Genomic DNA, 24,300 nt, shown 5'->3' on the forward strand with positions numbered 1-24,300 from the left:
TGTCCATTCTGATCAATACTAACTAATACTTTTAAGCCAGAGATAGTGAATATGTGAAACATGTCACTACGACCCATTCTGTGCTCATAACAGACATAACTAATCAATCACAGCACTCTCCTGAGCCTTGACAGTATCCTCAGAATCCTCAACACAATGCTCCAGGCTGTCACTACATATCGGAAGTCTGCACAGTCTTGACAGAGCCCCCTAGAGGCAGGTTCCCCACTTGGCCTACTGTCCCCTCAAGGCCTGATTCGAGGTGTTTTAGGAAGAGTAAGGAAATGCAGGGGCTCAAGAAAAACTCCTGCCTGGAGGTGGGGGCAGAGGGGAAACGGGAGACCACGAAAGAGAGGAATGTCTGTTCCACATCCCTGAGCTGGATCTCAGCCACCTGTTCCCTCCTCAGTCCTCATTCCTAGCCTCTACTGGGCCTGACTCCAGAAAACATCTGCTGGTGTACACACTCTTACAGGGACCATCATAAAAACACTTGTTAACAGGGACAGTGACCACAGCAAGCAAGTGCTGGGCTGGGTGCCAGTGACAATGACAAAGGAGAGCTGGCAAGTGGACTGGGTGAAGGCAGCCCCACCAGCCGTGGGCGGCAGGCAAGCTTTCCAAGTTTACGCAGGGTTCCTGGCAGAGGGTCGCCTAGCAGAAAAGCCGTGTCCTAGGACAGCGGGACTCTGGCATGGCAGAGGGAGAAGAGAGCTACACTGGGGCCAGGTCCCTTGCAGATATTTTTAGATGTCCTGGTCACGACACTAAGGGGCAAGTTTTTATTGCCAATATTCAGATGTGAAGCATCCCTTGCTCTGAGAGGTGGTTGTTATGGTTGGATCGCCGATACACCAAAAGGTTGAGGGTTCGATTCCCAGTCAGAGCACATACCAAGGTTATGGGTTCAATCCTGGGTCAGGAAACACACAAGAATCAGCCAATGAATGTACCAATAACTAGAAACAACAAACCAATGTTTTTCAAACAAATAAAAATTTAAAACACAAACAGGCAAAACAAATCTGTGGTGTTGGAAGTTGGGATCATGGCTAACCTGGACGGGGTGTAGAGGGGCCCTCTGGGGGGCTGGTCACGCTCTATTTCTTGGTCTGGGTTCTGGTAACATGCATCCACTTTGTGGGCATTCATCCAGCTGTTGTTCACTTGGGATGTGTTGCATTTTCATGGAAAGCCGTTAGAAACTGACCCTACACCTGAAGCTTATTCTACTGCACTGCACTGCTTCCCTGGCTGGAAACTACCAAACAGATGATTCCAGTGCAGCCTTCAAGTCCAGGGCTGGGTTCAAGTCCTGACTTGGTCACTTAATAACTTCTGCTCAGGGCTCCCAGCGGAAACATTGACACTAATCCTTCGTAGGGTTTATTGTGTATAAGGAATGAGAAAGCTTTTGTGATAACATCCAAAGAGTCCATATTTTCTGAGCCCCAAGTATATTCTCGCCAATCCCTTCAACAACTCTGAAAGGTTAATGATTCTCCCCATTTCACAGCCGAGGACTCCCAGGCTCACAGCAGGAGAGACACAACTAGAGGTGGCCAAGCCGGGTTCCCAGCTGTGTGATCCAAAGGCAGAGCTGTATCCACAGCTGCCAGGAGAGCCACAGAGAGTTGCCAGGTGTCCTGGGGAACAATCAAGACACAGGCATAGTCACAATGCCTCTGGATTCCAGAATCTTTCATCCCACTTATCCCAGCAATGGAGCTGGCTGCTGAGAAAGGGTCACTTCTCCCATCCCGGGAGGTGTTCAAAGGTCAGACAACTGCTTAACGAGGATGCTGAAGAGGGAGCCTAAAATCAGATAAAAGGACCTTCCAAGCCTTCAAGAAGTAGCTATGGCCCACTTTACCTACTGCTGCAAACACACCAACGACCACAAGGTGGTGAAAGAGTAGCACCATCACTGCAAGGGAAAAGGCAATTTTATTCTTTCAAGAACACACACCAACAGGGTGAGAGGAAACACACAGGCTATGCCTGGTCCTAAGCAGGGGTCTGAGATGAGGCCAGGCCTAACCAGAGCGTGGGGCTCCCTGTGGCCCTGGGAAGAGGACTTCGTTCTGTTAGCACCAGATACTGCTGCAGGCACAGCTGCATGCAGACAGGACAGTGGTGGCCCTGCATCTCCACCTGAGAGCTCTGGGGCGGGGCTGGCAGCAGAAGGCTCCCTGCAGGTGGCCACCTGAGTGTGGTTCTCAAATTCACAGACCAGCCTGTCCCCCAGCCCCCTGTAAACATGAGAGTGGGCTCGTGACTGCCAAGCCCCTCAGGACAAGATGAGGGTCCGAGACGTGTGGCTGGGCTTCAAACGGCCCAGGAGCTGCCGGGCTTTCTCCTGCATGAAGAGCTGGTCCCTGGTCCCCCCGCAGGCCACCATCTTCCAGGCACTGGTCATCTGGGAGGAGGCAAGAAGGTTACCATCCAGGCAGGGGCAGCGCGCTCCCAGGGAATCCTGGTGGAAGCGAGCCTGGTGGGAGGGGTGGGGGCTGTTTCTATGACTCTCCCTCAGGAAGCCAATCTCCTTGTGCTCTCTCCAACTTCCTGGGGAAGTCACTCCTGCCTCTGGGCATGGAGGCTGGACCACAAGACCTGACCACGCCCCTCTGTGGTACCAGCTTCCATGTGAGGAAAACCTGCAGCCATGCAGGTGGGGAGGAGGGATTCACACGTGCAGATGTTTGTACACGGGAGCAACCAGGGCAGCCTCTGTCCTCAAGGACAGCCAGGTGCTAAGCAACTAAATACAGACAAGTGAGACCCCTGCTGTGAAAAAGGGACTTGTGTGTGTGTGTGTGTTGGGAGGCGGGGGGCGGCGGGGGGGTTGCCAGCATGAGGGCTCTCTGAGGGAGTGGCATCGGGACTGAGAGCTGAAACCTAAGTTGATCAGGAATCCACACAGCAACAGCCTGTGCAAAGGCCCTGCGGTGAGAGGGCAGCAGAGCAAGCCCCCCAGGGTGGTGCCACACTTGCGAACAGCACTCACAGGAGCAGGAGCAGGAGTAGGGGCAGGTGCAGGTGCAGGTGCTGGTGCTGGCAGGTGGCTTCTGGGCTTCTGGGCCGCCGCCAGCTTCTCAGGCTTAGCCTGCAGGAAGCCCTGGTTGAGCAGGCTGTTGTCTCCTCTGATGCCTGGCAGGATAAGGCTGGAGGAGCCTGATGGCACATGTGTCGGCTGAAATCAAAACCAAGTGAAAGACACTATTTTGCCACATGTTCAAAAAGTACCCACGGTCACATCCCCCAGTACCACACCCTCCTGGGCTGTGGCGACCTGAGGCACGACTTTAGCCTCTAAGCCTCAGTTTTCTCTTCCAGGCAGGGAGATCACGTAAAGATTAAGGCGCTATTTGGAAAGTGCCTGTTTTGGAGCCCAGCACCCAGGACATGCTCAATAATGCTGGGTCCTTTTCCAGGAAGCTGGCTCCTCCCCGCCAGCATCAGGTGGAGACGAGGGTGCTCTGGTTTCTCCCGGGTCCCCGGCCAGTCGGAGCGATGCTCTACCAGCACCCCGAGGAGCTGCACCAAGCACCCAGGTCTGTCCAATCTCCCCACTCAGCTTGGCCTTTACCCTCCTCACAGTCTGATGGGCTCGGGGCCCTTGTCACAGGCAGGGCCTGAGGATCGGGGCCTTGAGAGATCTCAGAGAGCAAGTGCTGGGCCGGAATTCAACCCAGGTCCACCGCTCCAGATCCTGTGCTCTTAACCACTTACCAAACGGTTTTTCTTTCTGGTAATTATTTTATGTGCCCTACATGATGCCAGCTGCAGGTCTGGCTAGAGGGGACCAAGTCCAAACAGGTTTCTCCACAAGGACTGTGGATATCTGCAAGATCTGCTCTGGAAATCCATTCCATCGTGACCCCCACGCCCCTCACTGCCTCCCACTGGGTGTCTGGATAAGGCAGCTCGCCCCCTCCCCAGCTTCAAGAGATCAACACTGTGGCATAGTTTCTGAGGACCTCGTCTGTGTGTAGGCAGTAGCCCCCTTCCCGAGGTCGGCCTGGGAACTGGAAAGCACCCAGCCCAGGCTGAGCACCCACCACCTGGCTGTACTTAAGGCCTGTCCTTGACTCTCCGGGGTCACCCCCATGAGTAAGATCCCAGGAAGGTGCTGGGGACCCAGACCCATGGTTTTCACAAGGATTCTAGCAAACCCTGTAAATAATAAAACTTTCTGCTGAGTAGCACACAGAAGTCACTTCCAAGAACCACCAGACCACTCCACCTGCAGGGTCAGCCCACCGCTTCAGGGTCCCAGAGGCAGAGGCCTCCAGGGAAAGCCATCCTCCCGGCTCCCAAGTGAGGACAGCGTCTCTCGGCCCCTCACCAAGGACAGAGTCTTGGGCAGCGAAGACATCATCAGCTTCCCGTCCTCGTCCACGATGTCAAGAGCCAGGGACTTGCGGACTTTCTTGATGGGGCTCCGCCGCAGCTGGGGGGTGGGGGGAGGGGGGAAGGAGGCAGTCAGGGCTGGGCTGGGGCTCCCTCGGGGGGACACAACAACAGTGGCCCCACTGAAGACTCCACGCCCAGGGCAGACTTTCCTGCCAGATGCTACAATGGGAGCCAGGACACAAACACCAACCGCCACCCAGACACCCACTCCTCACCCTGAATGATCCCAGCACAGACTCCCCGTCTCTAACAGCCCCACCCCCACCCCAAACAGGCCCCAAAAATAATCATCCAAGTTCCACTAAAATCACCATCCACGGGGAGTAACATGGAGACATAAACCCACTGTTGGCCCTCTGCCAACACCTGTGACAGGGCTGCCCCAGCCCCACCCTTGCACCTCCCATCAAGTCGGGGGTCAGGGGTGGGGGGGGTGGTGAGGCTCTAATACCAGAGAGAGGCCCTGGGACTAACAGCACCCCAACCCCGCAGTGTGCCCCAAACAGGTGCAGTCCTGGCTCAGAACCACCATGCAACACGGAGGAGAGGCCCAGGAAGGCCTGGGGTGAAGTTCTCTCTACCTACAACACCCGTGGCCCCAGCCAGGGGGTGCCCCCAGCCTGCCTGCCCACCTTCCCCCACTCGCTCCCCATAACCTCCACCTGCCACCCTGACAGGTTCCCATCTTCCTGCCTCTCCTCGGAGGGAGCCTCCGGGGAAAGGAGCACAATGACCTCCCGCTATCAGGAAACCACAGGAAGGGCAGGGGGGAGAGGCTGGCCTGGGAGAGTGCCTGCCCTGGCCTCTGCTTCCAGGAGTCCCTGACCAGGGTGGCTGCCAGCTCTCCACCTCACCTGAACTGACCCTGCTACGGCCCAGACGCCGCCGGCTCCCTCTGAAGGGTTTCTCTTGGAAAACTCCCTCTGTGTCCCTCTCTGCCATGTGTACCGAGTCACCAGTGTGTCTCTGCCCACTGAACTCCACGAGGGAGCAACCGCGCCTGGGTCTGCACTGCTCTACCCACTGCACCCAGCCTGGACCCACTGCACAAGGGACACAATGCTGAACAGCTAAGCGACAGTTCAGAGAGGAAGAGGAGGCCTCCCCTTGGCCAGTCTCATAGATAACCGTTTGGGGGAGCAAGGGTCTGGGGCAGCTCCACTTCCCGACGTCCCACATTCACCGATTGTCCTGACAAGCTCCCAGCCACCTTTCATCTGCCTGGGCTCCTGCCACACTGCCCGCCTTGCCGACTCACCCCAGCCTTCCTCTTCTGCTTCTCCGGCCTCACTTGGTCCTCGATGGTGAGCTCGATGCCGGCCTCGGAGCGCAGCACCTCCTTCAAGTCCTCCTCCAGGTGCGGGGTCTGGGGCTGGGCAGAGAGGGCCGCGTGAGGCTCCGGGGCTGTCGGACCCGGGGCAGAGCCACGCTCCGGCTGTCCAGGGCAGGGCAGGAAGGAGGTCCAGTGCTGGGGCACTGGCCTCACGCACACACCATTCACTGTCCTGCCCTGGACAAGCAGACACTGACCTCAACGTACTGAGGGCCCCGTGGGCCAGGAACGCCCCCAGCCGAGTCACCACAGCAGCCCTCACCCAGCTGTCGTCACCCACAGGGTAGAAACGGAGGCTCAGAGAGCGAGCCTGGCCCAGTGTCACACTGCTGTGGAATCAGAACCTGGACACACTCCAAGCCCAAACTCCCTCACCCCTGTGTTCCACACGAATGCGGACACTTGTTTCCACTCCCCTTTCTCAAGCCTGGGGGCTCCAGGCGACCTCTCGGGCCTCGGGCAGCAGAGACCAGAGAAAGGAGAGCCCCCAAGCAGAGGGAGGGGAGGGTGCACTGACACCCCAGAAGTCACCCGGAGCCCCTGTACTGTCCTCCTATTGCCCAGGTCAGATTGGCAGATTGGCCCTCCCAAGCCCGTCTTGGAGAGCACACAGATACAGGAGCCAAATCCCCTGGGACAGGAGAGGGCGGAGCTCACCGTGCCTGGCCTGGGCCCGTTTAACTCCAATCAGCGGCACACAGCACGGGCCCCCACAGGCCCCACTGCCAGGCCTTCACGAGGACCCGCGCATGAGGGGAGAGGAAGCCAGGGGGCCGCTGCAGACTGCTCACAGGCCAGTGCTTCTCTGCGACCAGCCTCTCACCGTCCACTGAAACACTGCCTGCCTCAGAGCCCAAGGTGCCAGCTGTCTTGTCATTGGAAAAGCATGGCCATGTGGTGACTGGGAGGGCCAGGAGGAGCTGGCGGTGGGTCCTCACTGGCCACCTCCAGCCCACCCAGGAGCAGCTTTCCCAGGTTTTGTAAAGAGCCAGCAGTTAGGCAAAAGGCTTTGGTTACACGAGGAATAATCTGCCTCTTCCCCGAATTAGTCCTAACATCTGAGCGAGTCCTCCTCTGTCCCAGCACCTTCCGTTTCCTTCCAGCCGTACAATGTGCTGGAAGTATTTAGTTACTTATGAATTCATGTGTTCAGTGTCCTCCTCCACCATCCCACACTCAGCCTCACCAGGATGCTGTGAAGCCGTGTCTCTAACACGTAGTAGGTGCTCAGGAAAGGTCTGAGGAACTGATGAGTGACCCAGCCTCAGTTTCCCCGTCTGTAAAATTAGGATAGCTGCAACTTTCCGGGGCTGCTGGAAGAACCCAATGAGACCTGAGAGGGCTCCGTGAACTGCAAATGGCTGGACGAACCCAGGAGGCCACACGCACAGACCTGCCCACGCCACATACCAGGGGCTTTAGTGGTCCGTACTTCTCCAGAGCGTTCTTGAACGGGGTCGGTGTGTGGGGAGTGTTGTCCATGGAGTACTTCTGATCTGGGGTTACAAACCTGCCAGGGCCAGGAAGGAGGCTTAGTGACAGGGTTGGGGACAGTCACCAGATGCTCTTCCAGCCCCCCTCCACCTGGACCTCTGGCCTTGGCAACAGGGAGGAAACCCACACACAGGCTCTTGTCCTCTGGCACTGGCCCACCCCCTCCCAACCCGAGAGGGTCTTAATCAGGGACTGAGAGCAAGGAGCCATCCCCAGGGACAGGAAAGAGGCTCAGAGGGTCCTGGAGACCCAGGGGGTAAAAGAATGGCTGAGGATCTGCCTGGTCATCCGTCTACAATGAGGACTTTCCATAAAACACAGAAGGCCGTGGCCAGCAAGGGAGGGGCGGGGGGAAGGAGGGAACCTGGAGGCCGTGTGCCTCCCCCACCTCTCGGAGATCCAGCGGCAACAGCATCGTTAGGGCAAGGCTGGGCAGACACCAGGCGTGAGATGGTGAGGCCAACGCACATGCTGAACTTACCGTCTTCCCCAGTCTCCTCAGAATGATCACAGTGGGGACAGACACGTGGAGGGAAAGCTTTAGCAGAGAGAAACCTAGGCAGGGTCGGTCCGCAGGCAGAAACACTAGGACGCTTCTAGCACATGTGGCCCCACCAATGTGTGATTTCTGCCTGCGATGGAGAAGCCTGCTGGGGAAGGGACAGAAGAGGTGCCCACGGCCAGGCCGCCGGTTGTGGGCAAACCTCGGCGGATAGCACATGCCAGACTCCACCTGCAGGAGGCCTGTGTGACCTTAGTCAACAGGAGGCATCACCACAGCCGACTCCCACAGCCTCCCTGGGGCAGGTCCAAGGATGTGAGAAACACCCCAGATTGTGGAGAACTCGGGGGCAGTGGCCAATCCTAGACACGGTGCCTGGGGCTGCCGCCCCAGCCACTTCCCTGGGCCTGTCAGCCATTCCACAGGGAGGTAAAAGCTAGAAGAATACAAACCATTCTTTTCTTCCTTCCTTGGGACTGAGAGATTGGACAGGGATCACCCAGTCAATCGGTTCCCATATCCTTGTTACATTCCACCCCAGATACACACAGAGCCCTCTGTAAGGATGAGCAGACAGATCAGCGCTGGTCAAAAGGAAACACCTCACAGTTCAAACCGCAGTTCAAAGGCATGAATCTGAGACATGGCCCAACATCTATGTGAGACACGGAACTTTTACAACAAACATGAGAATTCTAGAACCTCTTGAAGTCACCGTGTCAGCAAGAACTGACAGGAGAAGCCTGTTAGAGAACGGAGGGAGGCTGACTGAAAAGGAAACACATAAGATGGCTTGGAAATGGAAGAAATGCAATTCTGAAAGCCAGAAGACCCAACAGATGGGCAAGAGTAGAAAACGGGGAGGGCTGTCACCCAGAATTCTATACCCAGCAAAAACAGCTTTCAAAAATTAGGGCAACTTTTCAGCTACACACAAGCTGAAGAATTCATCACCAGCAGGCTCCCTCTAAAGAACGCTCAAGGACGGCCTCCAGACAGAAGGAAGCTACCACCAGGTGGAAATAAGGACCTAAGAGGAATGAAGAGCCCGGGCGATCTTTGTGTGGAGGAAAGTAGTAAAGGTGGAGCAGCAGAAGGAACACAGATGAGAAGGAAAAGGAGAAAGACAAGTGTCACTTCCTTCTGAGGCTGCAGCGTATCTGCTGAAGGGCTCAGATTTAACAAGATTAAAATTAAATTTGGTTGATGATGGTTCTGAACAAGTACAGCTCTTTTATAGGAGTTTGACCATTGAGAACCCTGGGACCCTGGGGTTTTATCAATGATAAGGAAAATCTCAGTGCCCTGCCAGTGTGGTTAGGTGGTTGAGCACCAGACCATGAACCAAGAGGTCACCAGATTGCAGGCTTGCTCTCCGGTTGGGGGCATGCAGGTTGCCCATTGATAATGCTCCTCTCTCATCCCTGTTTCTGTCCCTCTCCCTTCCTCTCTCTCTCTAAAAATCAAAAACATCAAAAAAAGAGAGAGAAAATCTTTGCAAAAGTTTGTATTTTATATAGTAAAAATATGAATCTTGGGACTGAGTTGCTAATAGATATTGGTGGAAGCATTTACACCCAGTCGGCTTGAAGAGTCTCCAATGGACCCTGCCAGCAACAAATTTCCACTATGGGACGTAGAGGAAAATGGGTTACCACAAGAATGGTGTGACACTATACCACCAAGACAGCGTTATTTAACATGGATTTCATGAAATGAATGAAGACAATAGCTTTCTGATCTAACACGAATGGACAGCAGTTTGACTTTCCTTTTTGTTATCTTAAAACAATTCCATTTTTGACATTTGCAATGAAAGACCAAATGTTACCAGAGATGAGTTTGAGTGCTTGGAATTTCGGTTTGAATTGTAGGAATATGACCTTGTGGAATGTTAACTGTAATACAATTTCTAACACTTAAAAAAAAAAAAAAGAATCATGAATACACAAGCAGGCCTACAACCCATCCAGGCCTGGCAGGTGGATGCAGCCTTCACTTCTGACTGAGCAGATACAGAACTGGGGACACTTTCGTCCTCCGTGTAAGGCTACTCAACAGTGAATTTGTGCTTGAAACACACAGAGAAATTAAGTTTTTCATGGCAATTTGGACCCTCTCCATTTTCAAGATTGGAAAACCGCCAGATTAAAATATAAGAAGAATCAGAACAATGACAAAGCACCAGACTATCCCGACAAAGATGAAGAGGCGTGGTGGCCAGGAGGCTGCCTTCCGATAACCAATTCTCAGGTGTTTCTCCAAGGATGCCCTTTCCCCACCAGTGATCCTGGCCCCTGGCTCTGCTCGGGGAGGGACCCGTCCTACACTCCTGGGCCAGCAGTGGGTGCGTCGGGGTGGGGGGTGGGGGGGGAGGCGGGCACAGCACTCACGCAGTGTGTTTCTGGTGCAGGGGCGTCTTGTCCCTGTGCAGGGGTGTGGTGACCACCACCTTCTGGCTGCACACGGGGGTGGATGTCAGCGAGGGGCTCTCCAGCTCCAGTGTGTCCTGCTTGTTCCAGAAGTTCAGAAACTGCCAGGGAAGACAAAGGAAACAAGACAAAGGGGTGACTTGCAGGTGGGACGAGACCCTCGAGACCCTCTCTTCCTCTCCCCCTGTCTGCTCTGACAGAGGTCCCTCCTGATATGGGAGACTCCCCTCCAGCCAGGCACCAGAGAAAAAGGCTGAGACAGATCAGCAGGCGCCCACCCAGTGGGTTCATGTATCACTGGGCTGGTCACGGCCCGTCCCCTTTGGCCAGGCTGCTGACGGTGCACTTGGGACAAAGAACACAGATGGTGTGGGAACAGCTCCTAAAGGACCTGTAATGGACGGGATGACCATGGCGGGCGGCAGTGGCTGATGTTGGCATTAAAGAGCATCTTCTCCCGCCAGAGGTACACACTTTACACCAAGAACTTCGTGTTCTCAGACCCTCTGAGGTGTAGGCACTATTGTGAACCCCTTTTTAAATAAGAAAACTGAGGTTTAGAGGGAGTTAGATTCTTGTGACTTCTCCAGGCAGGACTCAAATCCAGATGGGAGCCAAGTCTGAAGCATTCCCTTCTCCCTGTCTCTGTCCCTGGTAGCTCAGGTCCATCTGCAGGCCTCAGGTCCACCGCCCTGTGCAGGGTCCCCGGAGCAAGGCGGCCACCTCATCCCATCATCCTGGAATGCTGCCTGGGCAGCTCAAGGCTCTGCTGTCTTACTCCTCCAGCCTGTAGTCCTCACTTGGGGTCCAATATGGGCTAAATTGTGCTCTCCCCAAATTTATACGTTGAAGTCACATGACTGACTGTATTTTAAAGAGATAATTAAGGTAACATGAGGTCATGTGGGTGGGCCCTAATCCAGTAAGACTGGTGCCCTTGGACGATTATAAGAGGTAAGAGATTATGAGAAGATAGAGATTATGTGGGAAGACCATGTGAAGACACAGGGAGAAGTCAGCTACCTGCAAGCCAAAGTGAGAGGCCTCAGAAGGAACCAACCCTGCCCATTCCTTCCAGAACTGAGAAAATAAGCTTCTGCTAAGCAACAGTGTGTGGTACTTTGTTACGGCAGCTCTAGCAGAGGAACACCAACCTCTCCTGGAAAAACAAGCATCCCCAACAATGGGCCTGGCCTCAGTCCCTCTACTGCAGATGATGGTGTAGCCTCTGCAAACATGCCACCTCTGGCCTTGCTCTCTCACATCCTCACGGGAGGGAGGGAGCCTCCACACACCCTGCTGCTGTCCAGGACATGGGAACTCTAAGACCTGCGCTGCCCCCCCCCCCCCCCCCCGGCTCCAGTGCATCCTCGCAAAGCCCTGCTGCCCCATCCCCGCACAGTCCCCAGGGCAGTACATACCCCTCAGTTACACCTAAGGCCCTCCAAGGCTCCTGCCCCCATGCCACCCCCCACCAATCCCTCCTAGCTCCGACTTCACTCACTCGCCCTCCCCATCTCTGCACCTTTGTTCAGGCACCATTCTCCAGAAAGCCTACCCCTGCGCGTCCCCCAACCCCAACCTCTAGGAAAGACAGGGCCCTCCTGAGCAGTACTCAGATCACAATAAACTCTAAATTGCTATCATCAGAGCTCTTTCCTCACTACATTCTGCATCAGCTCATTCATCACAAGCCTGTTCCCAATACTAGTTGCCCTCTTCAAGGACAGGGCTGTCCTTTCCACCTGTGCTCCCCAGTGACAAAGAAGCCGATGTGAAATAGTTGCTCAATAAATTGCTTCTTTTACCAAATACTGAGCTCCTTCCCTTCTCTGCCCAGTTATCACCCACTATCCTCAGCTCAAGCAATTCCTCCTCATGGAAGCCTTTCTAGATGACCTCCTCCCCCCAGACGAGATGGAGCAAAAGCCTTTTCCGTCATTCCATTTACCATGTTTACTTGGGTCTTTTTTATTATTATTAATTGGTCCTCCTGCCAGAATGTAAGCTTCATGAGGGAAAGCCAGGCTGTGTCTGCTCACCCTTCATCGCCAGCCCTCCCACACGGCAGACAACCCATGAGTACATGTGCCTGCGTGCAAGGCCCTGCACTGGGAACTGGGAGTCTGTAAACAAAACCCAGTGAGCAGTTGGGGTGGGGTCCACACACCTGGGAGGGCGAGAAGGGCAAGGTCTTGACGGGGGTGCTCTTGGGGGTGAGGCTGTTGCAGGAGTCCAGGAAGGACAGATTGGCGCTGTTCTCTGTGACAGGGGACAGGGCGACACGCCTCTTCTTCTGCCGCTTGAGCACAGAAGGCGGGGTGCCAATGCCCAAGCCCCCCACTTCAGTGCTGGGGGAAATGGGGATCAGCTCGCCCCGGCTGCCCCGGCTCAAGTCTGAGATGGTGTGGCCGTCCAGGCGGTACTCGGTCACGCTGGGCCCCGGGGCAATAGACTGGCGAGGAGAAGGGGCCGGCCACTGCGATGGCTGTGGCTGCTCGGGGCTGCTGTGGATGCTGCCCTCTGGGGACGGCTCTTCGGGGAGGTCAAACTTACTCAGGTCACACCAACCATCGGGGTCCTGCCCAGAGAGGAGAGGTTAGTAATCACTGCAATTTGTCTGCTTTTCTTCTAGCAGATACGAGAGGACTTACTCACTGAAGGAAAATACACGAGTGCCAAGTATGATCCCACAGCCCAGGAACAATCATCATTAACAATTTCTCCCGTTTCCCCAAGGAAATATAAATCTTCTATGCCTGCATATCTATGCTTGTGAATAAAAGTGAAGGTATGCTGTGCATAAGGCTGCTGGCTGTTATTTAAAAAATGTTCCAAGCACTATTTAAAATATAAAAAACACAAAGAAAAATACAAAGAAACCCAAATATCCATCAATAAGCTAAAGAAATAAAACCTTGCCCTAACTGGTTTGGCTCAGTGGATAGAGCGTCGGCCTGCGGACTGAAGGGTCCCGGGTTCGATTGGGTCAAGGGCATATACCTTGGTTGTGGGCACATCCCCAGTAGGGAGTGTGCAGGAGGCAGCTGAATTGATGTTTCTCTCTCATCAATGCTTCTAACTCTCTATCCCTCTCCCTTTCTCTCTGTAAATAATCAATAAAATATATTTTTTAAAAAAAAGAAATAAAACCTTATCACTGAGACCCCATGTTCACCTGCCCGCTCACATCCTCTGCCTTCAGGTGGGAAACCACTACTGGAATTTAGAATTTACTGTCATCATGCATTTCTAGTATTTTGCATGTTTTTAACGTTAGTATAAATCACTTCTATATCCTGCTTTTTGTTCCATTTAAAATGTCTGTAAAGCAGAAATAATCATGCCTGATTCTATTACCTATGAGTTAAATGTTTACTATGAATAAATGGTGAAAAATTTCCAACTTTTATAATGATTTTTATGACTGCAAAGTACTCCATCACATGACTACATCAGTTATTTAACTGTTTTATGAACATCTTGTATATAAATCTTCTCCCGCATGTTTAGGTTTTCCATCAATATAGATCACTACGTGGGGAAGTCATGGGCGCGAGGCTGTGGTCACATTCCTGGGGAGGAGGCAGCTCCTGTGCTCCTCACGGTGCTCCCTCGCCCCTTCACAGAGGCTGTTCCCAATCCCACAGAGGAGCCCAGGCCAGAAAGGATGCATCTGCCCACCAGTGTCTAAGAGCAATCAACCCCGAGAGGCACACCCAGATCTTGTCCAGACTAAAGACTGGACAGAAGCTTCCACTTTGGCCCCTGGAGGGTCTGCCCTGCGTGAACCTGGACCCCAGTGATGATTTCTGGTCCCTGAGACTCGCAGGAAGGTGGGCAGTTCATTCTTAGTGGTGGAGGCCAGCTCAGGGCAGTCTGACTCGGGCCCACTTTCAGCACAAGCCCCACAGCTAGGGGAGGCCCTAGAGTTGATGGCATCTAATAGAAGCACATCCTGCAAAGACTTCCTGCAGGTACTGCAGGGGAACAAGCGAGAGCTGTTTTCCTACAAATGTTGTAGCTCCTTCCTCGGCTGCTGGGCCTGAACTCCGAGCCCAGCACTCACCTGCTGTGTGATGCCAGACTAGCCTCCTGATCTCTGAGCGTGGGATTCCCTTACTGGTGATGAGCCCACCACCCACTTCACAGGGCTGTTAGAGGACGAACAGAGAGCAGGTGTGTAGGTAGCCAGTAACAAGGCTGGCACATAGTAGGCACTCAAATATTGGATATGGTAATTACTAAGCATTGCTCCTCCCATACACTGGGTGCTCCCCTCCCTCCTTCTCTGTGCCCAGTAACTGGAGGAAGATGCAGAACAGGCTGAGGATGGAGATGGCAACACATGAAGTGCCAACATGCCGGGCACAGGTCTCATCTCAACAGTCCCCTTAGGGCCCAGAAGGACGTGGCAGTCTCGGAGCTGTGTGCTGCAGACTGAAGAACACTCAGGTCTGCTTCTCAAGATACTGTGAGAATTCCTTACAGACCCTGTAGCGGGGCCCAGTCCCAGCCACTGGGGCTAAAAGATGAGACTCCGAGTCAGAGGGTTTTAGAGATGGCTCCCTAGGGACTGTGCCACTCAACCACCATTAAGCAAGACACTGAGAGCACAGCACAATGGTCAACACCACCCAGCTGACTTGCTGTGTGACCCTGGGTACACAACTTGACCTCTCTGAGCCTCAGCCTCATCTACAAAACAGAAAGGACACACCTCACCTCACTGGGTGGACTGCACATTAAACTCAGAGGCTGGCATTTAATAGATGTTCAACAAACGTCCACACTGAACTGCCCCTGGAGTTCAGTATCAGTGTTAAATTCCTGAGCTAGATGTAACTGTACTGTGGTGATATAAGTGAATGCCTGTGCTCTTAGGAAACACACACTGAAATATTAATGGATAAAGAGGCACAATGTATGTAACTGGCCAGGTCTCTTGCCCATCACCTCCTGAAACCATTCCACCACACAGGCCTGGCTGATGCAGCTGAGAGCTGGGGATGTCACACCAAGAGGTGCATCCCCCACTGCAGAGCTCTCTTCCATGGGGCACAGTCCACAGCCAGCTCGGCCTTACGGCTGCAACACCTGAGTAATCAGAACCCACTCACTGCTCCAGCCCCACCAGTTCCCAGGTCCCTCTCCAGGGACTCCCAACCACCTGTGGTGCTGCAAACACCATGCTCAACTGTACTCTGTTATCGGCTCAAACACCCTCCCCCGCCATCATCCCCTGGGGAGCCCTCCCACCCACCCTGTGCTGTACATCATGAGTCAAGAGACTCCTGAGGGCAGGGACCATATGGCAGCTCAATGTCCCAGGCCCTGGCTGCAGGCTGGGCACTTAGCATCTGCCCGGTAAATGCTACTGGGACAATGAGTGAACACAAAGATGCCCGCCCACGAGAGGACTCCCTGCTGGAGGTGCTCTGGGCCCGCTGGAAGTGCTGTGACCAACATTACCGACTCGATCAAGTCCAGGGCTTCTGAGAAGCTGGACCCCTCGGCCGGAATCAGGAGGTTGGCAGCCTCCACCACCCACTTATACGGCAGGCTGATTTCTGGCGAGGAGCCCTCCTGGTCTTCACGCTTGGGGGTGTCGTCTAAGGGCTCTGGTGTGCACACTCGGTCCAGCTCTGCAGGGGCAGCTTCCTGCTCCTCAGCAGGGGCTGCTGCTGAGGTCTCCTCCTCACTGCTGTCCTCTTCCTTCATGGCAGGGAGCGCTGGGGACCAGCTGGTCCCAAGACTTCCCTGTTGGACACAGGGCACACCGTTTGTGGAGCTTTTGTTATGAGATAAAGATCATGCCATATTACAGCTAAAAATCGCACAACCTGAGTCGAATAAGGAACCCAAATTGAGAATCTCTAAAATAAAATATCAACATCATGAAAGACTGCAGTTAAAAGTGGGCAAAAAGAGATAGGACAACTAAATGCAATGTCTAATCCTGGATCAGGAACAGGAAAAAATGGAATATGGACTATAGATTAGATGGAAAAGAAAAAAAAAAAGTCCTGAATCAGTGTTAAATTCCCTGAATTAGACGTTAACTGTGCTATGGTTATATAAGTGAATGCTTGGGTTCTTAGGAAACACACACTGAAATCTTAATGGATAGAGAGGCTCAATGTATGTAACTGACCTTCAAATGTCTCAGATTAAAAAATAAAAATATGTGTAAGAAAGAACTGGCCAGTGTTAAAAACTAAACCCAGTACAGGTCATGTGAGAGTTCTTTGTACTATTCTTGCAACTTTTCTGTATGCTTAATATTATTTCAAAATGAAAGTTTGAAAAATTCATGTAGAGAGCATTTGAGATCTTGCTCCCTGGAATATGTCATCAATTTGGCTGAAATAAACTCATTAAAAAATGAAAAATGAGTGTATACTAATTTTGTGACAGGGAAAATAAAAATACAGGAAGATCCTTCATGGCACTAGCTCTCCTGGCAGAACCTTAGAAAGCTTCACACATGAACCTGGCAGACAGATCCCAGTGTAGGGGTCTGTGGTTAAGAGGCCACATTGAGAGCGAAGAGTAAGGTCCCATGTTAAGGGGGCACAATGGAGTCAAGGAGAGAACGCAAGCTCCGAGTCACAGAACTTTGCCACTTACTAGCTGACCTTGAGCAAAGTGGAAAGAGAAACCTGTAAGACAGTGAGATATAACATAGCCTCATTTTTAACTTATTACCTTTAAAAATAAGGGAGAAATTTGTAATTGCAAACATTGACCAGTGGGGAAAACAGGAGGTGCTCCCATCTACACATTAACAGGAAAAACTATTCTGGTAAGCAATCTAGCAAAATGTATTAAGAGGTTTTTTTAAGTGCTTGCTTTTGGAGCACATATGCTAAAATTGGAATGATACAGAGCATGACTCCTATGCAGGGAAGACATGGAAATTCATGAAGCATTCCATATCTTATAAAGAAAAAAAAATGTTTTCTAAGAATATGACTATCCAGTTCTAAGAATTTCTCAAGAAACAACTGAGCAAACAAGCAGTGATTTAGCTACAAGACTGACCCTTAAAAGTTTTGTTTCTAATATCAAAAACATTAGATTTCACACAAAAGAAAAAACACACAAAAAAGCGGAACAATTTTTTAAGTAAAATTTTTAAAACTGGCCGTGACCGGTTTGGCTCGGTGGATAGAGTGTCGGCCTGCAGACTCAAGGGTCCCAGGTTCGATTCCAGTCAAGGGCATGTACCTTGGTTGCGGGCACATCCCCAGAGGGGGGTGTGCAGGAGGCAGCTGATCGATGTTTCTCACTCTCTATCCTTCTCCCTTCCTCTCTGTAAAGAATCAATAAAATATATTTTTAAAAAAAACAAACAAACTGGATCTAACCTTAAATAACACACAGCCATTAAAACCATTCAAGTTTTGTTTCTAATGACAATAAACTGAATATAACCTTAATTTAATGAAATAACCAGCACAACAGAACCATTAAATGCTAGATGGCTGAACCAACTCATTGACTAAGGCCCTGGGCTCATCAGGCCCAGCAGCCGAAAGCCACGTAGGAGTTTCAGAGACTGAGGGGGGTCTGTCTACTCTGCTCTCGCCTGAAAGACAACTTCGCTGTTTGCTAGTTGTTTGCTAGTTCACGATGACAGCAAGACCAGAAAGCAGTGAAGTGTGTTACCAACACCCAGGGCTGTCAAATCTTCACACTTTGACGTTTGCTTCAAATCTTCATTTTTTAAGATTCATGAGATCTATTTTTAAAATATCAATAAGAAGTTCGCTCTGGGGTGTGGGGTTTCACTTTTACAATTGCAATGTAATAATAAACGATTCCATTTATATGCCTTTCTAGGAAACCATATAAAATTAAAATTACAGAGACAGAAAGAGATGAAGGGTGCCAGGAGCTAAGGGTGGAGAAGGGCTGAAGGGGCCCCAAGGGAGCCTGGGGGCGATGGAAAGGTGCTGTGCCTTGACTGTGGTGGTGGATACATGACTGTATGTTTTTGTCATGACTCAGAACTGTATTCCTCAACACAATGAATGTTTGCTATATGTAAATTATACTTCAATAAACCGGAATTTTTAAAATTGCAAACATGCTTTTAGTATGAAAAAGCCAGAAAGAGAAACAGGCAGGAAGGGAGGTGTTGATAAGGACAGAGAACTCAATTTTATGTCAGCGTGCTCCGTCATGCTTCATCTGTGGGCAGACAAATGCCAGGTATGTGCAGACATGTGTGTGACAAGGAGAGGCACTCGGCCACACCAAGACCCTCAGCAGGAACTAATGAACGGCCATGGGCAAGGTGAAAAGGGCAGAGCAGGTGTTAAGTGACACGGTGATGGGTAACCCTGCAATCAATCCTACCAACCAACCTGGAGCCAGGCCCGTGGCTGGGCAGTCCCGGGCAGCCGTCTCACCTGGCCTTCCGAGGGGTGGCCACTCTGGGGGCTCTCCTTGTCCTCAAGCTCCAGCAGCAGGTACACGGGGGGCTTGCAGTCTTTGGACTCGCTCAGGAAGCCTCCTGTGTCCACCTTCCTTTTGATGGTGGAATTCCAATGATTCTTTACAGCATTATCTGTCCTGCGGGGGCAAACGAGGGACCTTTGAACCCTGGGGCCTGTGTGCCACCAATCACATCACTGACCTCCCTGAGCTGAGCTCCCACTTCTGTACATGAGGGTTCAATCTGAGAAACTCGAAGGTGTCTTTTAGCTCTTAGATGAAGTCACACATGTCTCTAGCACTTAACGTTTCCCGGAGCATTTCCACTCACTCTGCTAAATCCTAGTACCCAGGAGTAGAGAAGTGCTCACACACAGTAGCCACTTCTTTCTTTGAGGCTCCAAGCAGAGTGCTTTGCCCTTGGATTGTGAACAGAGAACAACAGCTTGGCTGAGCAACCAGGCTAAGAGGAGGGTCTCCACCTCTGGTCACTCCTGCTGCAGATCATCAGGAAACAAACACACACAGCATGTACCACGTCAGGGCCAGACTTTGAGTCCCCATCTTGCTGGGCCACTGCCCTATTCTTTCCACCCCTCCTCTCACAGGCAAGAGCCCCTTCCCTCCATAAACCCCTGGACCTTTAACCTCTGCATCTCAGGTTCCTTCTAGGAAACCTGACCCAAACACCTCCCGGCACTCCTGCCCACAATGATCAGATCTGGGTGCTCCAAGCTACAATGCATCCAGATATTTATGGAGTGCCCATTGTGTGGCAAACACTGCTCTCCAGGCACTGGGGACACACTGGCAAGGAAGGCGGGCGGCTACATTTAGAGTCCACTCTAGTAAGAGAGACGGGCATCATGGTCTCATTACAACCGGGGTACAAGCTGCTCCAAAGACAGGTGGGAGCACTGTGGCCAGGTCACCAGGGACCGACCAGAGGCTGGAAGGACAGAAAGCTTCTCGGAGGAAATGACACTCCTACTGAAAACTGAAGGATGTGAACACACTGGGCAGAAGGCAGGGGTGCACAGGGGCAGCTCAGAGAAGAGCTCACTGTGTATAACGAAGAGAGGGATCAAGGCAGGGCTGGTGGCCTGAGCCGGGCCAACAGGCCACAGAGGGAAAGAGGCCGCGTCTTCAACCCCAGTGCTAGGAGAAGCTCCGAAAGGACAGCATGCTCGGGTTTGAGTTTGAAAACAGACCCATTTATACGTCAAGGGAAATACACCAGCTGACGTTCTATCACCTCTACCTTTCAGGACCCCAGTGTCATGAGAAAAGAAGAATCAAAAATAAAGCAAAATAAGGTAAAAATGCACAAGGACAAAGAGAACAGGGTAGAAGACAATAGCAAACAATAGTTTTGTGGGTTTTTTTAAAGGCTTTTTTTAAAAAAATATATTTTATTGATTTTTTACAGAGAGGAAGGGAGAGAGATAGAGAGTCAGAAACATCGATGAAAGAGAAACATCGATCAGCTGCCTCCTGCACACCCCCCACCGGTGATGTGCCCACAACCCAAGTACATGCCCTTGACCGGAATCGAACCCGGGACCCCTCAGTCCGCAGGCCGACGCTCCATCCACTGAGCCAAACCGGTTTCGGCGCAAACAATAGTTTTATGTTTCCAGAAATTGGAGAACACGGGGAGCAATAAGCCACATAGAAGACTGGGAATTGATCCGGAGGAAGATTCTGGCAAGAATGGAGCCAAGTCTTCCTGATGCTCCTTGCGAACCCAAGAGGCTCAGGGCTTGGAGGGACCAGGCCCGGGGAGGAGCAGGGTGAAAACAGAGCAGTGGTTTGGACGTCCAGATGCTGGCCTTGACCTCACAGGAAGAGGGAGTTTATTCTCTAGAAAAAGGCCAGTCTGAAGGACTCATGCGTCTCTGGGCAAAGCGAACAACTCCAAAGAAGACTGGAGGAATATTCACCCACAAGGCTCTCCCTGGCCTGGGAACCTCACCCTGCCTGTCACCACCGTCCCCAAACCCCGGACGTCGCTCACCTTCCCGGCAGCATCTTGGCGATCTCGGCCCAGCGGTTGCCCAGCACCTTGTGGGCCTCACAGATGATGCGGTCCTCCTCCTCGGTCCAGCAGGACTTTTTCACCTCGGGGTTGAGGTGGTTGTGCCAGCGCTCACGACACTGCTTTCCCAACCGGCCCTTCAGGTGCTTGGCAATCAGCGTCCACTGCTTCGTGCCGTACTTCTTAACCAGCTCGATGACCTTGGAAATAAGCCTGGTGAAGGCAGCAAACCTGCCCCCACTTCACACCAGCACCTTCTCTCCACGTGGGCCTCACCGCAGCCATGAGAGGTGCGAAAACTGACCAGGGGAGGACCCACACCCAACCTGCAGCCTGACGCAACGGCAGCCGCGCGCACAGTCTCTTGACTCACTGGGGTAAGTGAAGGCCCACTGTGTACAAGACACTGTCCCACTAGTTACCTTCTCGTCTTCCTCTTTGGTCCACGGCCCCTTGACAAGATCTGGATTCAAGACCCTCAGCCACCGGTACTGGCATTGCTGGTCAGTGCGATTCTGGGAGGACAGGAATCATGAGAACTGGGGAGGCAGCCCTGCATCATGCTTGATCACTGGGCTCGGGGGACTAGAGTCTGGCCAGGTGACTCAGATGGGTTCTGTCTTGTTCCTGGAACCACCATACACATGGCCACATGGCAGAATACCCATGGTTTCTCTTTGCTACAAAGGACTGGGATGGAACTGGGCACACTAAGAGCCCTGTGGGAAGCCAGCTTGCTTGCCTCTGGGACAGCGTTATTTCCCTGATCATGCTGTTTTAATCAGGGAGGTGAGGAATGGGGCAGAGGAGGTCTGGTGACTTGGTCCCTGAGTGACCCAAGAAATAAGCCAGACAGCAGCTCCAGCCATACACCTCTCCAAAGCAGACACCTGCAGTCCTGGGAGGGGGATCTGCGGGACACCCCTTAAGGGAGCTCTCCCCGCAAAGCCTGCTGGAAGTACCATTTCCCTTCAGTTTCAGTCTCACTATTGAGAAACTGAGCACCAACACAGGAAGAAATGCAAATATGCCACTGATTATGTGCCACCGGTCAGAGCCTAAAGACCACAGGCATGCTGAGCTGCTGCGTGGTGATGCTGAATCAGGGTGCCTGGAATTCCAGTTTGGGAAGCAAGAGCCTGGGGGTGGGGTGGGGTTTGGGAAGGAACTCCCTTTTCTTCTGCTCAGCAGCACGTCTGTCCCAGGAACGCTGTCTGGTCACTCAGAACCTGGCCCTGGGGCAGGAGGCCACAGAAGGGCTGCACTCACAGGAAAGTGGCTGGCCAGGAACTTCCAGTCTTGCTGTCCAAACTGCCTCACCAGGGTCCTCAACTGCTCATCCTGCCAACACCAGAGAGAGAGCTCAGCTCACATGGGTGCAGGAACAGCCTCATTCAGCCATTCAGCAAGACCTGCTCTGAGCCAGGTGCTACAACTCACCTTGAGGGACTTACGGTCCAGAGGGAGACAGATGACAATCCAAGTCTCCCACAGACAAAAGTAAAGCCACGAAAAAAAAAAAGAAAAAAAAAAGTAAAGCCACGGCCCTAACCGGTTTGGCTCAGTGGATAGAGCATCAGCCTGCGGACTGAAAGGTCCCAGGTTCGATTCCAGTCAAGGGCATGTACCTTGGTTGTGGGCACATCCACGGTAGGAGGTGTACAGGAGGCAGCTGATCGATGTTTCTAACTCTCTATCCCTCTCCCTTCCTCTCTGTAAAAAAATCAATGAAAAAAAAAAAAGTAAAGCCACGATGCTGGGGGCATGGAGAGGTGTGTGGCAACTGCCTATTCAGGGAGGAAAAGGGACAGGCCCAGTCCAAGAAGTCTAGTGTAGCTGGAATGCAGGGAACACAGGAGAGAGAGATGCAAGCTGGTTTTGGAGGGGACGGCCGGGCCCAGACCACACGGGATTGATTCGGGGCTCCACGTTATGTTACGCAAAGCCCCTGATGCATTTGAGCACTGGGTGGACCCAGTCCAACATGCTTGTTGTGAGGTTCACTTGGGCAGCTGCAGGGAAAGGGACTGCGAGAGGACAGGAAGGACAAAAGGAGGCCATTCCAGGCACTCAGGCCAGACATGATAGTGACACAGCTCTGAAGATGGGGAGACATGGGCAGAACACAGAGCAGTCAGAAGGCAAAACCGTGTCTGTCACAAATATTCTCCTGAAAATGAACTACTGATTCACACAACACAGAATCTCAATATCATCATGACAACGAAGCAAGACATAGCCCTGGCTGGGTTGCCCAGTGGTTTGGAGCATCCTCCGGTACACCAAAAGGTTGTGGGTTTGGATTCCCAGTCAGGCCACATACCTGGGTTTCAGGTTCGATCCCCTGTCAGGGTGAGTATGGAAGGCAATCAATGACTGTTTCTCTCTCTCTCTCTCTCTCTCTCTCTCATATCAATGTTTCTGTTTCTCTCCCTCTCCCTTCCTCTCTCTCTAAAATCAGTAAGTGTAGACTCAACTTAGGATAAAAAAAGGAAAAAAAATAAAGCCAGCCGTAAGAGTAAGCGCTGTATGGCTCCATGCATATGAAATTCTAGAAACTATAAACTAAACCATAGGAACAAAAAGGCAGTGGTTGTCTGAGGTCAGGGGTGGAGGGAGGCAGGATGGGCAGCCAAGGGGAGCATGGAACGCTTGGGAGTAATGAAAATGTCCTATAAGGTGAAGGTGCTGAAAGATGCACATAATACTTCGGTAGAAACTCATCGAATTATTCTCTAAGTCACTGTAGTGGGTTGTACATAAAGTATTCCTCAAATTGATTTTTTTTTTTTTTAAATAATGCAGTAAGGCCTTTCCATTCCTCTTTTTTTTAAAAAAAAAAAATATGTTTTTATTGATTTCAGAGAGAGGAAGGGAGAGGGAGAGAGAGAGAGAAACATCAATGATGAGAGAGAATCATCATTGGCTGCCTCCTGCACATCCCCCACTGGAGACTGAGCCCGCAACCAAGGCATGTGCCCTGACCAGGAATCCAATTGGTGACCTCTTGGTTCATGGGTCACTGTTCAACCACTGAGTAACACAGGCTGGGCTCAAATTGATTTTTAAATTTAATATTTATATATAAAGTAAACGATTCAGTGGGTGGAGCCAGGGCTCCTTGGAACCCAATCCCCTTTTCTGTGAATTCTTTTTTTTATTGACTTTTGCACTACTTCTTTGTTTTTTTATTTTACAGAAAGAGAGAGAGAGGGAGAAGGAGCACTCCATTTGTGGACCTATAAGTTCTGAGTGGTAATTCCACTCTTAAGCCAGAGGAGTGTTTGCTAAGACATTTAGAGTCTAGAGTCGATAACTTCCGAATGGAACATACTGGCCCCGCACCCTCCTGCTCAGTGCTGCCCTGGCCCTCGAGTGGGGCCTCCGGGGGCAGGGAGAGGAACACCCCTCGCTGGAATGCACACGGGCCCATTTCAGCACGAACAAACAAGAAGTGTGCAGAGCCTGAGAAAGTTGGTGGTAGGTATTTAAAGCTGCTTCCAAAATGAAAGAAATCGACTTTACTTGAAGAAAACAAGCAAACAAAGACTACATATATAGTGCCATATCTATACAGTGGAATATTATTCAGACTTGAAACAAAAGGAAGTTCGGACACATGCTGCAGCATAGATGAGCCTCA

The 24,300-nt window shown here is 51.9% G+C and overlaps 1 protein-coding gene and 1 pseudogene across 3 annotated transcripts in view; one reads left to right on the forward strand and one right to left on the reverse strand.

Annotated features, from left to right (window-relative positions):
- Positions 1–1,928: 1,928 nt before the first annotated feature.
- Positions 1,929–24,300, reverse strand: part of MYBL2 (MYB proto-oncogene like 2) — a 29,061-nt gene continuing 6,689 nt past the window's right edge. The window contains exons 3-14 of one of the 3 annotated variants that reach the window (XM_070420914.1): positions 21,927–21,998; positions 21,080–21,172; positions 20,637–20,857; positions 18,595–18,757; positions 15,650–15,937; positions 12,348–12,758; positions 10,139–10,278; positions 7,160–7,259; positions 5,675–5,788; positions 4,349–4,453; positions 3,008–3,193; positions 1,929–2,419 (exon numbers count right to left, since the gene is read on the reverse strand). In XM_070420914.1, the coding sequence (XP_070277015.1) occupies positions 2,291–2,419; positions 3,008–3,193; positions 4,349–4,453; positions 5,675–5,788; positions 7,160–7,259; positions 10,139–10,278; positions 12,348–12,758; positions 15,650–15,937; positions 18,595–18,757; positions 20,637–20,857; positions 21,080–21,172; positions 21,927–21,998 (2,022 nt within the window). In that variant the 3' untranslated portion in view covers positions 1,929–2,290. Of the gene's footprint in view, positions 2,420–3,007; positions 3,194–4,348; positions 4,454–5,674; positions 5,789–7,159; positions 7,260–10,138; positions 10,279–12,347; positions 12,759–15,649; positions 15,938–18,549; positions 18,758–20,636; positions 20,858–21,079; positions 21,173–21,926; positions 21,999–24,300 lie in introns of all 3 variants that reach the window. The other 2 variants (XM_070420913.1, XM_070420912.1) reach the window with 2 other exon arrangements.
- On the forward strand, positions 17,022–17,120 carry LOC139014725 (U6 spliceosomal RNA; annotated as a pseudogene).

The sequence above is a fragment of the Myotis yumanensis genome, unplaced genomic scaffold (genome assembly GCF_028538775.1).
Source record: "Myotis yumanensis isolate MYYU_CA2020_CCGP unplaced genomic scaffold, mMyoYum1.0.hap1 SCAF_7, whole genome shotgun sequence".
In the NCBI taxonomy this organism is placed as follows: Eukaryota; Metazoa; Chordata; class Mammalia; order Chiroptera; family Vespertilionidae; genus Myotis; species Myotis yumanensis.